General features: G+C 37.7%; 1 protein-coding gene across 1 annotated transcript in view; it reads right to left on the bottom strand.

Moving 5' to 3' along the window:
* The window catches only part of LOC126355040 (beta-1,3-glucan-binding protein-like), a 99,103-nt gene that overhangs the window by 20,276 nt on the left and 59,151 nt on the right, over positions 1-19,676 (bottom strand). The window contains exons 3-4 of the mRNA XM_050005192.1: positions 7,453-7,700; positions 4,311-4,444 (exon numbers count right to left, since the gene is read on the bottom strand). Coding sequence (XP_049861149.1) covers positions 4,311-4,444; positions 7,453-7,700 — 382 coding nt within the window. The remainder of the gene's footprint in view (positions 1-4,310; positions 4,445-7,452; positions 7,701-19,676) is intronic.

Genomic DNA, 19,676 nt, shown 5'->3' with positions numbered 1-19,676 from the left:
AAGGGATAAGGGAAGGAAAAAGGAAAGGAAAGGAAAGAAAGAAAAGAAGGGAGGTCTCAAACGCCACAGTGAAGAAAATAGTTAACAGAAGAGATAAGGAGAAGAGAAGGACAAAGGAGAAGAACAAAGACTTGCCAGCAGAGAAAGCGAAGAAGAGAGACTGTTTTACAGTTTCGAGCATCCGTCTCCGGACTTAGGCACTAAACAGACTCCCAGAGGTGGAGAAAAGGAAGGGAAGAGGCTGTGGTGAGGGGGGGGGGGGGGGGGGGGGAGATGGGTGTTGGGGAAGGATGTGGGAAAGAAAGGTGTGCAGCCTGGAAAGGAAAGAGGGCCACAGTAGCTCGAGGTCCCGTGCTTGCTACAAACGTATCTACAAAGGAGTTGTGGATGCCCTTGGAGGACAGTGCTCTCTTGACAGCCGAACATGTTTGTCTCTTTACAGTGACTGTATACTATGGAGGTTCCCTCCCATTACCAGCTGTTCTGGGCATGTATATGTTCAGTGCATGGTCAATTTATAACTATACAGCCTTCCCCAAAATTAATATGAAATGTCTGATACAGCCTTTTTTATATGCATCCGGATAGTTATTGCAGAATTCAGTGCTTCCTAAGGCCTTGTATGTGTGTCTTTATATGTACCATTCTGTATTATTTGATAAAAAAACTTTATATTCATTGCGAAGGCATGTAGAATGCTCTGGAAGGATATGAATTGTCGTAATTATTGGTGGATTGTTGTCATTGATAAAATTGTGTGTACACACTAAATTAAGTAACTAATCAAGAAATTGAAGTAGTAAGTCCTTAGCAATAAATAATTAGTGACTGCAGAGATGTTAGCATAAAAAAATCAATGCATCTAATTAACAAAACTGTATTCTAAAAATCCAGTAACAGTCCTCACTATCTTGGGAAACAGCTAAAAAGTTATTACAGTTTCTTCACATTTTTGTACATTTTAATTGTAACATCAAAACTGTACAAAATAATAATTCTTTATTTTGGAAGTTATTGTTAAAATTATATATATAAAGCGATGCTGCAGGGAATCAGTTTTGAAGTTACTTTTGGAAGTCAAAGAGATCAGTGAAGTCTGTGCATATTTTGTTTACATGATGAGTGTGCAGTTCGGATGTCAATGTGACTAAATTTTGTGACCCATGAAAATTCTACATTCTTTCATCAATAGACCAGGTAGGAAGAAACTTTAGTAACATTCAGCATAAATCATTACAAACTATGCTGCAAGAAGGGATCGGTTGGTAGGACCCTCTCCCTTAAAACCCATATCCTTTCATTTTTCCCTCTCCTCCCCTCTTTCCTGACGAAGCAACTGCCAGTTGCGAAAGCTTGTAATTCTGTGTGTGTGTGTGTGTGTTTGTGTGTTTTGTTCATGTGCCTGTCTGCCGGCACTTTCCCGCTTGGTAAGTCTTGGAATCTTTGTTTTTAATATATTATTATTATTATTATTATTATTATTATTATTATTATTATTATTATTATTATTATTGTTTTACGATTTCTTCTACAAGGGCTAAGCCAAATTATTGGTTTAAATCATGAAACTAACAAATATAGTTATGCAAACAATACTTTTGACAAAACGTAATTACTTTGGAATTAATGAAGGGCTGGATGTGGCAATTATTTTCAAATAGAGTCAAATAGATACATTAAGAATACTATTAGTTGTTCCTTCAAATGTTGATAATTAGTTCATAATTTATATTTGTTTTAAGTCAACAATAGAATTTAAGTTACAAAACAATTACTGATTTCACCGTATAATGAAAGATACTAACTAAGAAAAGAAAAAATAAAAAATCAGTTACATACAACTTAGCACAAAATTAGATCTGGTGTTGTATTCTTTAAAACTGAGGGCCAACCTTTCTCTTATGAAAATGCACTTTACACTCATGTATGTTAGTCATAATTAGTTAACAAAATTAATTTTAAGGAGGCAGATGGCAAAACAAGAGGGAAGGTAAAAACTGCGCAAGCACACACCCACCTCTGATGTGTGTTTGGTGAAGGCCTTACTGGCCGAAAGTTTGTTTATTTGTGACAATTGGTTGTGCGTATCAGCGACGTGGCATCTCCGATATATGGTGAATGGCAACTTTCATTTTCATAACACTGTTTTTTCCATCCTGGATTTACCATTAATTTTACTTACTACAGTACCACACCTCACATGAAGATACGTATGTTGTGTGAGTGACAATTCATTGATTTGCTGTTTAACTAACTTGAATGAAATCAAGTTTAAAATCTACCTCTAACATAAAAAAGGTAACTTATGTTAAACTTAGGCAAAGTAAGGGTAAATAAATAATAGTAGTCTAATAGTACGCAATTTCATTTCAGCTAACAGTTGCATTTCATGGAAGTATGCCTTTACTAGTTTACACCGCTGTACATTTTCTTTCATGATGAGACAAAGTAGTATAATTAATTAACCCAGTTACATGGTACTTTAGTACCCTAAAAGTTGCTGTGAAGTTAGATGAAATACTTATCAGCTAGGATGATTGTTGGGTATGACAGACCTCCGAATGGACTTCAAAATTTAGAGTGACAACACTTTATACAGTTAAGCACTTGTTTTTCCCCTGCAACTTCAGCTCATCACTTCTCAGTTGGATTAATTACAGTGAGACTATTCCCAAATTTTTGCTGTTCATCCATCATTAACAGTGTAGTCATACCTGCATGTATCCTTTAAAGCTATCTTTTTTCTAATGTTTAACTTGTAAATTCACCCACAAATCTTTAAATGCTTTAATATTGGTACCACTCAAACTCATTCATACCAATTGGCAAATGTGGAATTATAGTGAATTAGATTAGATGTATGTTTTGTTCCATCATCCATGGAGGGAGACGCAGATGAACATGCCATAATATGAAAACGCACAATACATATTTGCAAAAAGAGATGCTAACGCCCCTTCCACAGATCTTGTGTAAGAGTCATCATGGGTGTTGAAGTCAAAAGCTAACACTTTTTGAAATCCTCATGTACTCAATACAAACACAAACAGAATTATATGCATGATGATTAAATTTTGTAAAGTTCCACATACCATATACTTCTCTGTGGATGAGTTCTACAGAATATAATTAAAGATTTACTGGATTAATAAATGAAAACTCTTTCAGCACTATCCTTCTGACAAACAGCAATCAAAATGGCAGGCTAAGGTATTTCAATATATGAGGGTTGTTTGCAAAGTTTTTAGAATCACCAAGAGAGGTCATAGCCAACACTACGAGTTGTTCACATGATATTCATTGGACTGTTGCCTATAAACACATGTCATGTCACTGCTTTTGGAAGTGAGCTGTGGTGGTAACATGGGTCTGTTGTTCCCATGTAGTGATTTGCAAATATGGTGTGATTTGGGGGGGGGGGGGGGGGGGCACAACAATGGGATTCAAGCAGTGATTAAGTACTTCATAAAGAAAGGTGTGAAAGCAAAGGACATTTCTAGAATACACTGGAGGGCTGCTCCCTCATATTTAACTTTTGCCAAGTGAACAAATTAATTTAAATTTTGTCAGGAGAGCTTAGATGATCCACACAGAGGTCTGCCAAGATGTGTCACTACTCCAGAAACCATTGAAAAAGTGCACAAAATGGTCATGGAGGATCGCCATTTGGAAGTGCATGAAATTGCTCAAGCTTCCTGGGTGTCATCTGAAGGGGTGTATCACATTTTAACAGAAGAATTATAAATGAAAAAATTATCTGCGAGATGGGTGCTACAACTTGTGCTGCCTGCCCGATCCTATGTGCTGTTGCCATGGCAAAATTACATGAACTAAGGTATGAATTGTTGCTGCACCTGCCTTATTCACCTGATATGACTGTCAGATTTCCATCTCTTTGCAAAACTGAGAATTTTTCTTGATGGATGAAGATTCACTTCAAATGAAGAACTGATAGCCGGAGTTGACAACTATTTTGCAGGCACGGAGGAAACTCATTTTCGAGATGGGATCAAAGCAATGGAACTTCATTGGACCAAATGCATTAACCTACAAGGAGACTACAATGAAAAATAAAGTTTCAGTCATGGAAGTAAGTTTTTCTATTCCATTCTGAAAACTTTTCAAATCACTCTCTTAGATGCTGCTGAGCACAGCTGTTATATGGAATAATCACTTTAAAAAATAGCTAAGATTAGGAGACTGCATAAATTTCAGACATAAAAGTGAATATTTTAAAATGCACAAGGAAATGGTTAGAAGAATCCATACTCAATATACATATTACCATTGTATCTGAACCACATACTTACCTTGGCAGATCAAGTTTTCCAGTATAAATGTAATTGCTGTCACCTGGAGAAAGCAGTGTGGGTTTGATAAACAACTTGCTATCTTTCACAACAGTATTCTCCTCACTGTCTGTGTACACAACAAACTGGTAATCCTGTCAACAGAAATTTATGGAAATATTGTGTAACTCTCACAATTTTATAAATATAATCAGATGATATCGAAAATAAGGTAACAGTTGAAAGACAATATATCAATAAACACATGTAACTTCTAAAAACACACAAGAATGAATAATTTTCTTTAAGCTCTGCCTATAATATTACCAATTCAATATGTGTACAAGGTTAGTTCAGGCATTATTTTGATTGTTGCTTGTTTCTATGATATTCGTTTCCCATTACTAGTGTCAAATGCTTCAGTTGCTCAAAACAGTTTTAAAGGTAAATAACACACTAGTCCACTGTAAGAAACCAACCAATCATCATGTAAAATATTAATTGCTATTCCTCAACACAGCTGTGCCCTCTGCTACTTCACATACTTTCATCCCAATGGTCAGTGAGAAGATGTCTCAGACTTGTTGAATTGTTTCATTGGTGATGATGTTACATGTCCTAGCTCATTCTTCTGAAGAAAAAAGGAAACAGTGGTGAATCATGTTTAAATTAATTCAACCAGTAGGCATAGCATCATAAACAGCATCTAGTTTCACACTTATTTAGTCACTTTTTCCTCATTCAAAAGCCAGAAGTGACTCCCAGTTCTTTTTCAACCACTGCAAGTAGAAAATACACAGCTAGCAATTAATACTGCAGAACCAGAATTGAAGGCAAATAAAGAAATTTTACTTATTTGTGTACAACAAATAGTAGGCTGAATATACATTTATTTGTGATCTGGCAGTACACAAGAGGCAGTATTTAATACAGAGAGCTGCCCTCTCGGTCGCAACTGTCTGTCTAACCCAGATGAGCATCAAACCATTTAGATGACAGATGCAGCTATGTCATTCTACACTGCTACTACCCTATGCTTGCATTCAGTCATAGTAGTTGGCAGGAGGTAATGTTCCAGTCTCTCAGCAACCCATTACCAGACTGGGGGAGGGAGGGAGGCGTGAGATATCTGAACGTGCTGGCCTGGTCAACAGTGACACCCTCTGTATGAAGGTAGATCAGAACACAAAGGAAAACTTAATTTTGCATTTTCTTTTTGCTAGATAAAGTTCTGGGTCACTTGAAGTTAGGGTGACAGCTTCTAGCCTTAAAATGGCAGAAACAAAATTTCTGCTGTCCAAATTACTGACTGTGAGCTAGATGCAATCATGATTTGTATCTAATGGCACTTCATAAAACCACACCAGGTGCTGTCATCATGATAAAGGCAGTCTGGCAATAGCAGTTCATTTTTGAGCATCCATACACTGCTATGCTTGGTGATGCTCTACACAAACCCAGGACTTTCCACAAAAGTCTGGTGGACTCCTGGGTATAGTCTTGTCATTGAGTACATCACTGATGCACACCTCTGCTGCTGCATCAAGGGAAGCTGCAACAATGATTGCTATGCTTTTAGTCCATGATGCTCTGGACAGCACAGCACTGAGTAGGCCTCTCTCGCTGCAAAGAAACTCATTTCCTGACTCAAGGTATGAGAGATTGCTGTATGATTCTCCACAGCCAAACAATATGTCCTCTCAGCACTAGTCTCATGGGGGGTCATTGAAATCTTCCAAGACACTGAATATGGCCTTCCTGAGCTCATGGCTTCCACATTTCTATATTTGTATGACAGCTGTGAGACCCCCATTCAATATGAGTTGCATTCAAGGTGAGTAGCAATACTGCTGAACAATGAACATCAGTTTCTACACATCACATTTCTGCTGGTGTCTAATTCTGAGTCATGCTGGTAGATGTTTATTCTCCTTACAGAAGTTATAACACTATTGTCTCATAACTAACATTCCAGTGAGATGTTGGCTTGAGTCTACCAGGAGTAGCAGAGTCATGGCAGTGTACCTCTACTGCTCTTAGACTGCTAATGTGTCAGTTTTGCACAGTCAATGGTATAATACTTTCACATAACCAATGAGAGGCAAGGGAAGAGGGTATTAAATTTCTAGCACCAAAATATAAAATTTTCTTCACAAATTTCAGTCACAAATTACCAGGTAAAGGTTAGACTGGGACCTAATAGCACAGCTTAAATTTCTGTAAGTTTGATGAGCAGCAGTTAATTTTATAATCTTTGTTGTCACAAATATTTGCCAGCTTTTTCCATGTATTATGAATTACAAGGTTGTGGTTAGATTGGACTGTGACAGTTTGAGTGTGAGATGGTGAAGCCAAAGAATGTAAAAGCTGAAGTACCTAGTTGTGGTGACAGATTTAGCTTAGACTTAGGCTCAGTTGAAGTGTAACATTTTTACTTGCAAAAAAATAGTGTTTGTCCAATGTTTTTCTTTCACATACGTAGCAAATTATGGGGTGGTGGTTAGGCTGAGAATTTGAAGCACAACTTAAATTGAATTAATGATCTTGACTGTCAAAATATTTTCCTACTTCTTTCAGATGTGTTCCAGTCTCACAGGCTGTGATATACTGGCATGAGAATGTGACAATATTCCTTCCAGATACGTCATTTGTCCACTGCTGCGACTGCTGCTCTCTCATTGACTGCACAAATCTAACAGCTGGCAGACCCTCACTCCTTTCCATCAGACTTCACAGGGAGTACTGACAAAACTGCTACACAAAACACTGAAGTACGTGGCCCTGATCCAGACTTTTACCTTTTTTGGTCACAGTTTTAATAGTCAGAAGCGTCCAACAACTTAATATGTTTGTCAAATCCATACTAACCTATGAAGCCAGATATAGATACATCAGAAAACACTATTTGGTGATTAGTCATGAAGCGCAAACTTTGACTGAGGGAGGGTAAGGAAGTAACACCATCTTGCTCTTTCTAATAAACCATTTACTGAACCATTGTCTGAAGTAATGTACAGAACCCACAGAAAACTTCAGTCTGGAAGGCTAGACAAGCATCTGAACCATCTATCACTCAACATCAGAATCCGTTGTTCTACCATCTTGATACATGAAATGCTTTTATTAGCATGAGGAAGGAAAACTAACTGAGAAGATAACTTACAGGAGCCCCCGCCAGCTGTATCTCGTGCTGCCATTTGCTTGGATTTAGTGTCGAGAAAGTATCTTCGAAAATGATGTGCCCCTTACAAGCAGGCTTTCCATTGACAGTTGTTATTGTGTTGTCACACTTCTCTGGTGGTTTAGGTGTGACTGTTGGTTTTGTCACTGGTGGAGAATTCGTGACTGGTTTAGTAGTGCCTTGTGTGACAGGTCCAGTATCTGGTACTCCACTGTCAGGATCAACTAGTTCTGTTCAATAAAAAAACAGCTTAATTAACAACTCCTACAAGAGCAAATAATGCAAAAATTGGAGCAGTATATTTTACAGGAATGATGAGAGGTAAATGCTGTTCCAACACTAAATGTCAGCACAGAGGAGAGAGAGAGAGAGAGAGAGAGAGAGAGAGAGAGAGAGAGAGAGAGAGAGAGAGAGAGAGTAGAACCTCAATTAACAATCCTCCTCAGGAGGAGGTGTTCAGTATGATGCCAAAAAGGTCAGATAATGAGAGGAGAATGGACATTTACAGAGCTCAAAACAATGTAATAAATCAAAATTAAGTACCAAAATTACATTTCTAATAAAGGGAAAGGAAAATAGGAAGTTTTATACACTGAAAATGTATTTTCATTTTGTTTCCCTTTCTTACATCTTGACTTTTCACTTGCATTACAATTTCTATTTTGCCCACAATACGTCCATAGCAGTAGCAGCTGGATGTTCTGAATATTAGAGAGAGGTCTCTAACTCATCCTTTGCTGCAGAGTGGCTGATATTTTCATAATCTTTCTTCATTTTCTGACTCCCCTTGCTCAACACTATCCTGTTGCAAAACCAGAGCCACAGTCTGGTCAAGATATTGTCATTCATTATTGACAGCTGTAGTGCCACCTGATAGCCACTCCTCTCTATCAGCAGGCTGGATATTTGTCTTGAGTTTGCAAATGAATGACTAAATCTATAGTCTGGCTCATTAATTTGTGAAAGTTCCTGCTTTTGGTTTAGGCAACGGCAAACCTCCCATGTTTCTTGTAGAGGAGTTTCGTCATGTTTTTCTCAAGCTTGAGCAACTGTATAAATTTCATCTTTTATGTTGAAGCCTATCATGGCTTTGATGACAGCAAAATCCTCTTCCGTTTTCTCTAACAAAGCACTGATGTAACTCCTCATGTAACATTTTAACCACTCAATAACACCATCATCCATTGGTTGAAATATGTAAGTCACGTGGGAGGGGCAAAAAGGTAGCTTTTATGTCACTTCCTTGAAGTTCAGACTCAAGGGTGGGGCTTAGGGCACTGTCTTGCAATACAATTGCATGGAGTGGTAAGTTTCTTTATCTAAAGTATTTGTTAAAACCAGAACAAATGCACCATAAACATTCTTTAAACAAAATTACCATTCATCCAAGCATTTTTTTTTACCTTTGTAATAACCAGGAAGTATTGCTGTGTGTTCTTTTATGAAGGTTCTTTGTTTCTTAGACCTGCCAATTACAGGTAACAGCTATTTTTTATCACCACTTGCCTTGCTGCATGTTGCTGTGGTCAGCCAGTCCTTCCATAGTTTTGCACTTGACTACTTTGAGGCAGGGGATTTGTGAGATAGCATATCATTACTTTAGCACTGTCTCATCAGTGCTCTACACCAATTGATCAGCTACCAGTTTATATTCTGAGACTTTTTCAACTAACTTCTGACCTGCATCACCAACAACAGAAATATTTTCACCTGAAATAGCAACTTGTTTAATGCCATGACGATCTATCAACAAGTGAAGTCAACTTTCACTTAGTTGGAATTCGCCTTCCTCCAATCCTTGCTCTCTCACAACAATGTTATCACCATAATTTTGTTAAAACGTGATTTTTCTAAGTTTCGGGGCTGTGTCTAAGTGTTCCATTTATTGTTACATTTATTGTTCCACATACTGCTTGAAATGTGTCCAACTTTCCATCTATATCACGTTAAAAAGTCACTGCCCAGATATTTGAGATTTGCTATGTTCAATTAAATCATTCTTAATTACTGTGTTTGACTATATTATTATTTACCTTACAGTCCATAACTTCCATAAAATTATAAAATCTTGTTCTGTACATGTTTGGTTTAGCTGGTATACTGCTAACTAGAAGCTGTTGTGTGCATTATTATTTGTAAGCTGTAAGTTTTAACACACTTATAATACAGACTTTATGTAATTTAATTTCGAGATAATTTTTAAGAACATTTGTCAATAAAGATATTAAAATGAGTTGGTAGAACACCACCCATAATTTTCTCTTCTTGTGTATTATTTATTACTGTTTTTGTTTCATGTCTGATTACCCTTAACGCGTGCGCGTGTGTGTGTGTGTACTTATCTTCTTGAAGATATGGGTAGAACTTTTACACAGCTCTCAACAGGCTAATATATGTGTGGTTTCCACATTTGCTTGTGTTACTTCTTTTGAACAGACATGACATTCACTGTTTTTCATTAGCTTGCAATTTATCACATTTAGGAGCACATATTAAGATTTAGTAATGTGTATGAAAGTACCTGTATATTTTCTGAATTCTTCATTTTTCTTTCTATTACTACAGCTTTTCTATTGTCATTTTTGAGTGTTTTGTAGTTTATTCATTGTCATTTTAAATACCTAGAAATTCCTTTGCCTAATCAAAATATACAACACTTTCTGTTTGAACCATGTATAAACCACCTTTTACTTTTTTATCTGACATGCACGCTCATTGTATATTGTCTAATAGTGGTTTTCTGACTAGTGACAGGAGCTTTCCATATGCTTTGTCTTTATTTTCTGATATCTGCAAATTCTACATATCCTACCCAATTTTTTTGGATTTCTTTTCTTTTCCCTCTTGTAGTTTATCACATTTTCTATACAGGTTCTTATATTGTTACATTCTTCATCATTATCATAGCTAATTGACAGTGCAAAATGAAATGAACACACAAAAATCAAGGAGCAACCATTTTGAATATCTCTCGAGCTGTTTTTGGGTATTTTTTTTGCTTTTATATTTAACTAGTGAGGTAACTATCAACACTAGTAGACAGTGGTCTGAATATTTGCCACATATCCTGTAAACTCTGGTTTCTTAAGATTTTTTTGTTTTTCCCTTTGCAGGAAGTGACAGTGTCCTTTGAGAACAAATCTGCAATCACAGCTTTTAAATCACATTACTTGTCTTTATTGAGTTAATTTTTTTAAATGACTAGTTTTGGTTCAATAACCATCCTCAGATCTTTACAAATGTGGTACAAGAGTAACCATAAGCGTAGCCAGGATATGATTTCGTGGAGGTTTCAACAAATGATGATCATAATAAAGTAGAGTTGCAATTGAACAATTATTTAACTAATAAATATTATCATTAATCAGGAATAGTAAAATTCTTTTGTCGATGATATTTCAATGTTTTTGTATGGCAGTAAACATTGTGTAGAGATGGCAGTGAAGATCTGTGCAATCCACGTCCATCCAAAAAGTGGTTTAAATTCATACAACAATGAGTTAGTGAGCTGGACAAGTAACAATGATCATCAGAAGTGAGAAGTGAAGAAAAGAATTTGCTGACAACAAATGTTCGGTTTCCACTTCATAGGCCCATCGAGATCATCTATGGTAGGTGTAAGGAAGTAAATTTAGTGTTTATGTCTGGTCGACAGCTAAGGTCATTAAAGACGGAGATTTTGCCTTTTTTAATTAACAGCGAGGAAGGAAGTGGGTGTGGGCTTTTCAAGGAACTATTCTGGCATTAGCCTAGAGTGAACTGGGAAACTGTGGAAAACCAATACATGTATGGTCAGCTCTTGGGTTGTATCCAGGTCTCTTAAATGTGTGTGTCGAGTGCTTCAGGCACTACACCATCCTGCTTAGTACTATGGTAGAAATGACAGGAAAATTGCAGAGTAGGAATGTGAATCTTCAAATGTAATCCTTATTAGTGGTAATGAATCTGCAATTAAATTATGTGTGTTGTGTTAGTTTTAGATTGGTAAGGTAGGCAATGGCCAGCTACTGGAAAGGAAACTTCTGCAAGATTATGGGTCCATTTAGAAAAGTTCATGGACGATTTTTAGTTAGAGTACTAAACTGCATAAATCTTATTTAGTATGAATAAACTTTAATGCTTCCTATCTTGTGTGAACTTAGTAGATTTCATTGGAGGTTCTGCATTTACAATATGTAGTCGACATTAATTCGTTCAATGAAAAAGAGAGGATAAGAACTTTGATTGTAGTACAACTTTTGTTAAGACATATTGAATGGATACTTTTATAATGGAGCTTATATTAACACACACTGACAACAGTAGCAACAAACTGCACAATAACTGTTGTTGCTAGCAGGAGATTTGGCAGAGATACCAGTTTAGGAAGAAGCACAGCAAAGGCATAAGTATAATTAAGTTTTTTGGTCAGAAATACATAACTAGTCTTTTTATGTATTGCTGTAGGTACTACAAAAGCATTATTTATTATGTATGTATTAGTCAGAATGGAAATAGCAGATTACAAACAAAGTAATTGTTTTTTTGTTTATTTTAGCAAATACACATTTATATAACAAGTATTTTTTTCGAAAAGGAATCTACAACTTCTGACACATCAAGTTCTATGCTGTAGTGGATGTTCATTAGAGCCAAATCGTTGAGCCTATTTTTCGGAAACTGTGTTCCTAAGATAATTTTTTAATCTCCTTAACCTGGAAAATGTTCTTTCTGGAGCCGCTGTTGAAACTGCTACTGTTACCAAAATCTGAATCAGTACGTAAATGTTTAGATACAACTTTGAATCTCACAGATCTAAGTTCTCCAAAGCAGATTTTTGACTCTTCGAAGTCATCTGTGCCTTCCAAATGTCAAATTCTGCTTTTATTACTGATGTGCTTTTCTCCAGAATTAGTGCCGAATACATTGATATCGCCTCATCAACATCAGTGATTTTATCGAAATTTTCTGGCAATAGACCGTAAAGAGCACATTAATTTGCGATGCTTTGTGAATCTTTCAGTTAACAGTTTAATTGTGTGCTCAAGGAATGGAATAAAAATTCACTCTGGAATACAGTATGTAATTACATCCACTGCAGGCGAATTAGAGCGTTTCAACTGCTTCCCAGTAAGACGCGGCGCCTGCAGCAAAGCATTTTCCTCGTGACATTAGCTTTGCTTCTGCAAAAACCTTTGTAAATTTATCTTCAGCATTGACTCAATAACTGCAAGGCGTTAAGAACATTGTCAACATGATGAAATGTTGCAATGAGGTCTATATTGGTTCCTTGCAGCTGTTTTGATTTCTATAGTGTGTAGCTCATCACTTTTCGAAGAACCACGAAACTCATCACAAAATTTGAGGAACGAAGTGTGTATCAGTTGGGCAGCTTGTCTTGACGAGTCCTTGTTATAGCTAGTTGCAGTTTTTCGAGGGCAGCGACAGTTGCTGTAAAAATTTCCTTGAAACGGATTACTGCTTCGTGCTTGTGGACCCATCTTGTTTCACATAGTGCAAGCAAGTTTTTTGGTGTCCAGTTGGCAACGGTTCGCGAATTTCGTCTTTTAATACGGCAGTGCGTTTAGCAGAATGGCTGAAGTAAGACCCAAGAGACTGCACAATCCCCACGCAATTTCTGATTTCTTCTCGTGAACACGCGTCAGCAATTGCACTCAAAGCTGCAACACCGTCATAGCCTTGACCAGCTACATGAGAACAGTCAAGTCCGTGTTTTTCGATGCTTTAATGATTAGCTTTGCAAGGCCTAATCCAGTAACATCAATAGTTGGAATATATTTGAGGAACATTTCCTTAATTTTATAGTGATTGCCTACGGTATGTTGATTCGGAGAATGTCAAAGTGCAACTTGTTCTACGTGTGCAATGTGAGTAGTTTCATCAGCAAGAATACTAAATATTCTGGCTTTATTTACATCAATTATTTTAAGTTGTATAATTTCACCACAAATAGCAATGTCAGTTTGAATTTGTGGGCTGGTATACAGAGCGTTCTTTGGAGCTGTTGACAAATGCTCCAAAATATGTTTTTATCCAGACTCTAACAGCATAACGCAGTAACGCTCGAAAGTTGCCATCGTTCATTAGCTGTCGCTGAGGTTCCAATCATGTGTAAACTAGTCCAGAGTCAGTACGTCCTCTTAAAGGAATGCCTTGTTTACCACAAAAAATTCTAGTTTTTGCTACGGACGTCAGTTTCCTTTTATTGACTTCTTGCTAACGTTTTCTCTCTGAATATTGCTCGATTACTGTAAACGTCTTTGAGGAAACAGTTTTAAGAAAATTGTCCGCCATTTCCGAATTTCGCTTGTGATAGGAAGTTTGTGGATGCGTTTGAAATCTCTCCAGCGCTTTTTTCCAATTTGAAAAAGGCTCACGAGTTTTCCTAATCACTGCCTTCACATGAACGATCCATAATGACAACTTTTGCAGAAGGCTGCAGTTTTTAAATCAGAATAAGACAGCCAAGGGAATCTATCCAACGATTTCAGTTGAAAGCTCAAGTTTCGATTTGACGAATCAGGGAATCAGTAATCACTAGACGGTACCCTTTAGATAATCCTCCAGTTATGAACTTTGATTTGAATATAAACCTATGTCTAATGTAGCAAATCCATTCGAAGCAATGGGCCATCACGTAAAGTAAGTATCACGCTCGATGTTGCAGGTTGATTGATGCCGGGAGGCAGTGTGCAAGAAGACTGCCGAGTGGCGAAAAGTACCTCCGCGTTTGTAGCTCTTTCTGATAATGAGGCCTCAGCAATCTTTACGCCTTCACCGTCTCCACTCGTCACATTATGACTGGCGGGTTCGACAGTTGAAGATGCGTCTTTAAATGTGCCAGTTTGTGAAACCATTTTTTCCAATATACCAAGCCCTTAGATTTGTTTGTATTCTCAGCTTTTCTTTGCCTCCATTTTTGCGATGCAGATAACCCTATGAAAAAATACTAAAATGAAAAATTAGCAAACAAATGACTGGTTATTATTAATTCTATTCGGCTGGTTTTAGATTGCAAGTGTGCTGATTTAAATTCAGTTAACCACACTCACTAAATGACGGGCAACAGCTACTAGGGCAAGAAAATTAACGTTCTGCTATCCAAAAATCTTTGGAGTTCTGAAAACAATCACTCCAATGGGCCTCAGATATGTATAATCCGCGCTTTGCCAGATTTCTGAGTGGACCTACAGTCTTGATTTGATGAAAAGAAAGCCACAGAAATTTCTGACATTTTTCTGATTGTTCTCAAATTCTTTCGAACTTAAGCATTTAATGCAAAACATCAAGGTTACCAAATCTGTCGTGTATTAAGTTCTGTATCGATTGGGAAAGAATACTTCGCAATTTGGTTACATTTTGCCGTGCAAAACTCTAGTTTTTCACGTTTACATAAACACTCGTTTCGTCGCCATAATACGTGCCGTATCTGAGATTGGCAAATTTGACGAAAAAATTTCGAGAATAAAAGTTGTGGAGCATCTAAATATATTGCCAAAATGTCAAAGTGTTGAAAAACCTAGTTCGTTACCGAAAGTATATATCGCCAGTTACCAATTTTATAGAAAACGCTTGGTTGACTTTCCATTCATTGGCTTTTTGTATTATTCTTGTGTCAGTTATATAGCAGCACACTCATCTCCGCTGTCGAAAACGTGTTCTTTCTACCGGTTTTTTTTTTTTTTTTTAACTGCCTTGGACGCTCAATCCACACGGTATGCCACTGCTTCTATTCAACCGATGCCATATTGACAGAAGAATGTTAACAGACAATATGAACTCCGTCACGCACATGGTTTTGACACAAGCTCTACCAAAACAAATGATTTTACCAGCCGAATGAATGCAGTGTTTTTGAACTGTGTAATGAACATTGTGAAAGGTATCATGCAGTAAACTGCAGGAAAAGATGAATGTTACTAATAAAACGAGGACTACAACAATGTGACTCGGTTTTGTATTTGCATACTGTATTTTCATGAATAATAAATCTGGCAGTGGAGGAGGCAACAGTTATCAGATGAGCATTGTTTACTTACGTTCGTCAGAGGGAGTCAGGACGACGTCTGAAAGGTTTATTTGTAGTGAAAGTGTTGTGAACGAAGTAAATTTGACACGGCGAAGGAAAAAGACATACAGACGTTTATTGACAGGACTAAGACGAGAACGTATGGAAAATATGTTGGTTTTGGTGAACTGTACAGCTGTTGTTGATAAATGCAGGAAATCTTATTAAAAGGATCATTATGCAAAAATGGGCACAGCCAATGGGAAATAAGTCTTACAGTTATCGATCGTCAGTTTGTTTTGTGCGAAAAACGTATCACAGGGTTGCATGAAAAACGAAATATAGATTCCGATTAAAAACAAATCGGGTTCGTGACGTTAGAATGGCATTTCAAAATCGACAATGGAATTGGTGACAAAACGAAATGAGTGGAGAACTGAAGTAAAATTTGAGGTAGGTCACATTGAAGTTCTTGTTTCTGCGTAAAAAAATTCGACGTCAGAAATGAACAGTTCTCCGAATATGAGCAAAGTTCTGAGTACATAAAACGGAAGGATACCAGAGTGCAACGTATATATCTTCAGAGGGTCACTATAATAACGATTACGAAAGTCGGGCTAACTACGGAGTCTTAAAAGCGGTACTTTTTTTCACGTAATGTCCGTGAATGGAATCGACGGGGAGGAGGTGATGTACTTCAGTATCAGTGTCTCACCACGTCGCACCTTGAGGAGCACAATTATACAAATGTAAATGTAGAAAGAAAACAAGAAAAAACATGATTTTGCACACACTAGTCTTTTCTCTTCTACATTACTTCAAATAAACATTTTTTAAAAATTCTCACCACGTCAGTAACAATTTCTGAAGTTTCTGGGAAGCGGGATGCCGATGGTAGCAGTAAGCTGCCGCCGTATGAATGACTTCTCACTGTGCCCAGCTTCGGAACTGCGACAACTAGGGTGGCCTTGATGCAGTGACTGCACTACCTGCAATTTCCGTGGCTCCAGACAAACCTCATTCCTTTGAGGTTCAGTCCTGCCATTGGTGGTAATATTGTCGCCATCGCTAGCTCTTCACACCAGTACACACCTCGCGCACTACGCCACGCTAGCATAGTCGCAGTTTGAAAACGAGGTAGCTTAGAAATAAATATTACATTACAATCGATTTTAAGGTCAATTCACCCTTTTTTTAAGCTTCGTCAAATTTTTGGGAAGGGGTGAGTGTTTGGGCGTTCAACCCCCCCTCCCCCTGGCTATGCCCATGAGAGAAACTTTCAGCAAACTTACATGCCGACTCATAATAAATTGTGTGTGACACAGCATGTAAATTTGCTGGTAACTGGATGAGGTACTCTTGTAACCAGCATATTTAGATCTTAGGATAGTTCATTTTGAACCAAAACTAGTTATTAAAAGTTAATGCAATCAAAAAGGATAAATCAATTTTTCATTCGCAATGATATACCAACCCCACATGTATAGTCAAGCTACTTCTGTGACATCATGTTAAATGTTAAAGTTACTCTCCTAGTCTTGATTATATTGTCTCATAAGTAAAGAACTATTTCTGCTTCTTGTATGTGTGACGGCAGCTCATGTATATTTAACAGAAACATGAGCCGACCTCAGATACCTATAGTATACCTGTAGGTATTTCCAATTTCAAGATGCTGTTTTGTTTACTTAATGCGATAGATAGGAAGAAACTATTTCCCTCAAGATTTCAGACAACATTTGAAGTCTTCTAGGAGAAGCGTGAACTGTAACATCAAATACTTTTAGCAAGTTATGAGAAATACCAGGTGCAAATGTTTTTTCATTTAAATTTTACACAGAGGTACCAAAAGACAAGAGATACCTTCTAATATGTTAATATGTTGGACCTTTTGCACAGTACATGGCAGCAGCTTGACGTGGCATGGGTTCAGGAAGTCATTGGAAATCCCCTGCAGAAATATTGAACCGTACTGCCTCTACAGCCATCCATAACTGCATTAGTGTTGCAGATGTAGGATTTTGTGCACAAAGTGATCCCTCAATTGTGTCCCATAAACATTTGATGGGATTCATGTCAGGCAATGTGGGTGGCTAAGTTATTCTCTCGAATCAGCCAGAATGTTCTGATATGGTGCATTATCATTCATGAAAATTCCATCCTTGTTTGGGAACATAAAGTCCATGAATGGCTGCAGATAGTATCCAAGTAGCCAAGCATACCAATTTCCAGTCAATAATTGATTCAGTTTAACCAGAGGATCAAGTCCACTCCATGTAAACAGCCCACACCATTATGGAGCCATCTTCAGTTGTCACAGTGCCTTTTTGACAACCTGTGTCCATGCCCTAGTGAGGTCTGCACCACACAAATTCAAATTATCATTAGCTCTTACCAACTGAAATCTGGACACATCTGATGAGGCCCGAGTTTTCCAAGGGGCACTTCCTAAGTAGTTCCAGCCCTGCGCTACAGGAGAAGTATGGTATTTTCATGAATGATGGCATTGTCAATACAGGATACACAACAGGCAAGACCACCTGTAAGACGACCTTGTCAGCAAACGTTTTTAGATAAATAAAACCGACTACATTTACATTTTGTGCTAACAGATGGCACTACTTCAGTACTTGACCCAAGCTCATAACAGTATTTTGCAAAATCGAGACAAAAGTGGTTCTTGTAGGTATGTTGGGACATGAAGGTCGATAATGGCGACAGTCCCAATATATTGGGATAGATGGCAACATGTTGTAGTCTCAGAGGTAAAATTATTGTGGTGCTGAAAGTTTATCGAATTTTCATCAAACTGGTGTGGCCTTTCCCTTACATGTCCATTAAGTGTTCTGAAATTAAGTCATGGATGCAAGAATTTCTGGACTTACGACAGATTGAAGTTTCGTGAGCCATAGCTGGCACTGGAACAATGGCTCTGGGAAGTGTTATAATTTTTTTTTTATCAGAGACGTGAATAAGGTGCATGAAGTGATCTTCCATCACTGCTTCAACAATGCAACCACAGCCACGGTTACTTCTACACAAACCACGACAAGGCAGGACACTTGTTCAGTAAATTTTACTAACTGGTAGTTCAGAATCCAGTTAATATATTTCAATAATTAATTGCGTAAATGAGTTTAAAGATTGCTGTCAGAACATTGCACTGGTATTAGTTTGGCTTGCCTCTGTTTTAGACCTGTGAGTACAAGTCTAATTTTGAATTCACAGTAAATTTCAGAATTAAAATCTAATGAGCTCCTTCAGAGATTGGCGACTGTAAGAAAATACACATTTCTTTCAGAGGTTTTGATAAGGTAAGAAAATCTTCTCTTTCCTTGCATCTGCAGCTTACACTATTCCATAGATGGAGGTATTCTCAGTATCAAAATGGTACTGAAGGCAGGCAGTGCTACGATTAAGACAATGTTATTTTAACAGAGCTAATTTTACGATCGAGCCCCTGAAACAGTCAGTTGCTTAGAAATCACTAGTCTGTCGCCTTAATCGTTTAACAGCAATCCCTTTAGTATGCACACGTTTCAGTTTATAAAGAAAGGCGACAAAATGTTCACTGCTGAATTAAATATAACGCAAATACTACAGTGAGGGTGAATTTTTAGTGTTCAGTGACAACTTTAGTGAAGGCTGATATTACGGTCTGCGCTACAGACAAAGCCACGCGCCAGGCCTTCGAATGACAGCTCCAACTTCTGATGTCGCGCGCAGCAACCAATGATGATGTGGTGGTGGTGGTGGTGTAATCAGTCCCTAGGCTTACACACTATTTAATGTAACTTAAGGAGACACACACACACACACACACACACACACACACACACACACACACACACACACACACACACACACACAGAGAGAGAGAGAGAGAGAGAGAGAGAGAGAGAGAGAGAGAGAGAGAGAGAGAGAGAGAGAGAGAGAGTTGCTACTCCGCGCGGCTAGTAATGAGCAACGGGAGCTTGCCTTATTCAATGTAAAGGTTTTGACCATACTTTGTGCATTTAAACAAAATAAACGTATGCAACAAACATTTGCAAGACTCATATTTCACAATCGATTTCGTAATTACTGTCACACTAAGTGATTGTACGCAGTTATTCATTTAAAAACATAAATGTACATCTATCTACATCTACATCCGTACTCCGCAAGCCACCTGACGGTGTGTGGCGGAGGGTACCCT

This window comes from Schistocerca gregaria, chromosome 3, assembly GCF_023897955.1.
Source record: "Schistocerca gregaria isolate iqSchGreg1 chromosome 3, iqSchGreg1.2, whole genome shotgun sequence".
NCBI lineage: Eukaryota > Metazoa > Arthropoda > Insecta > Orthoptera > Acrididae > Schistocerca > Schistocerca gregaria.
The sequence above is the reverse complement of the archived record's forward strand: the minus strand, read 5'-3'. Positions and strand labels throughout refer to the sequence as shown.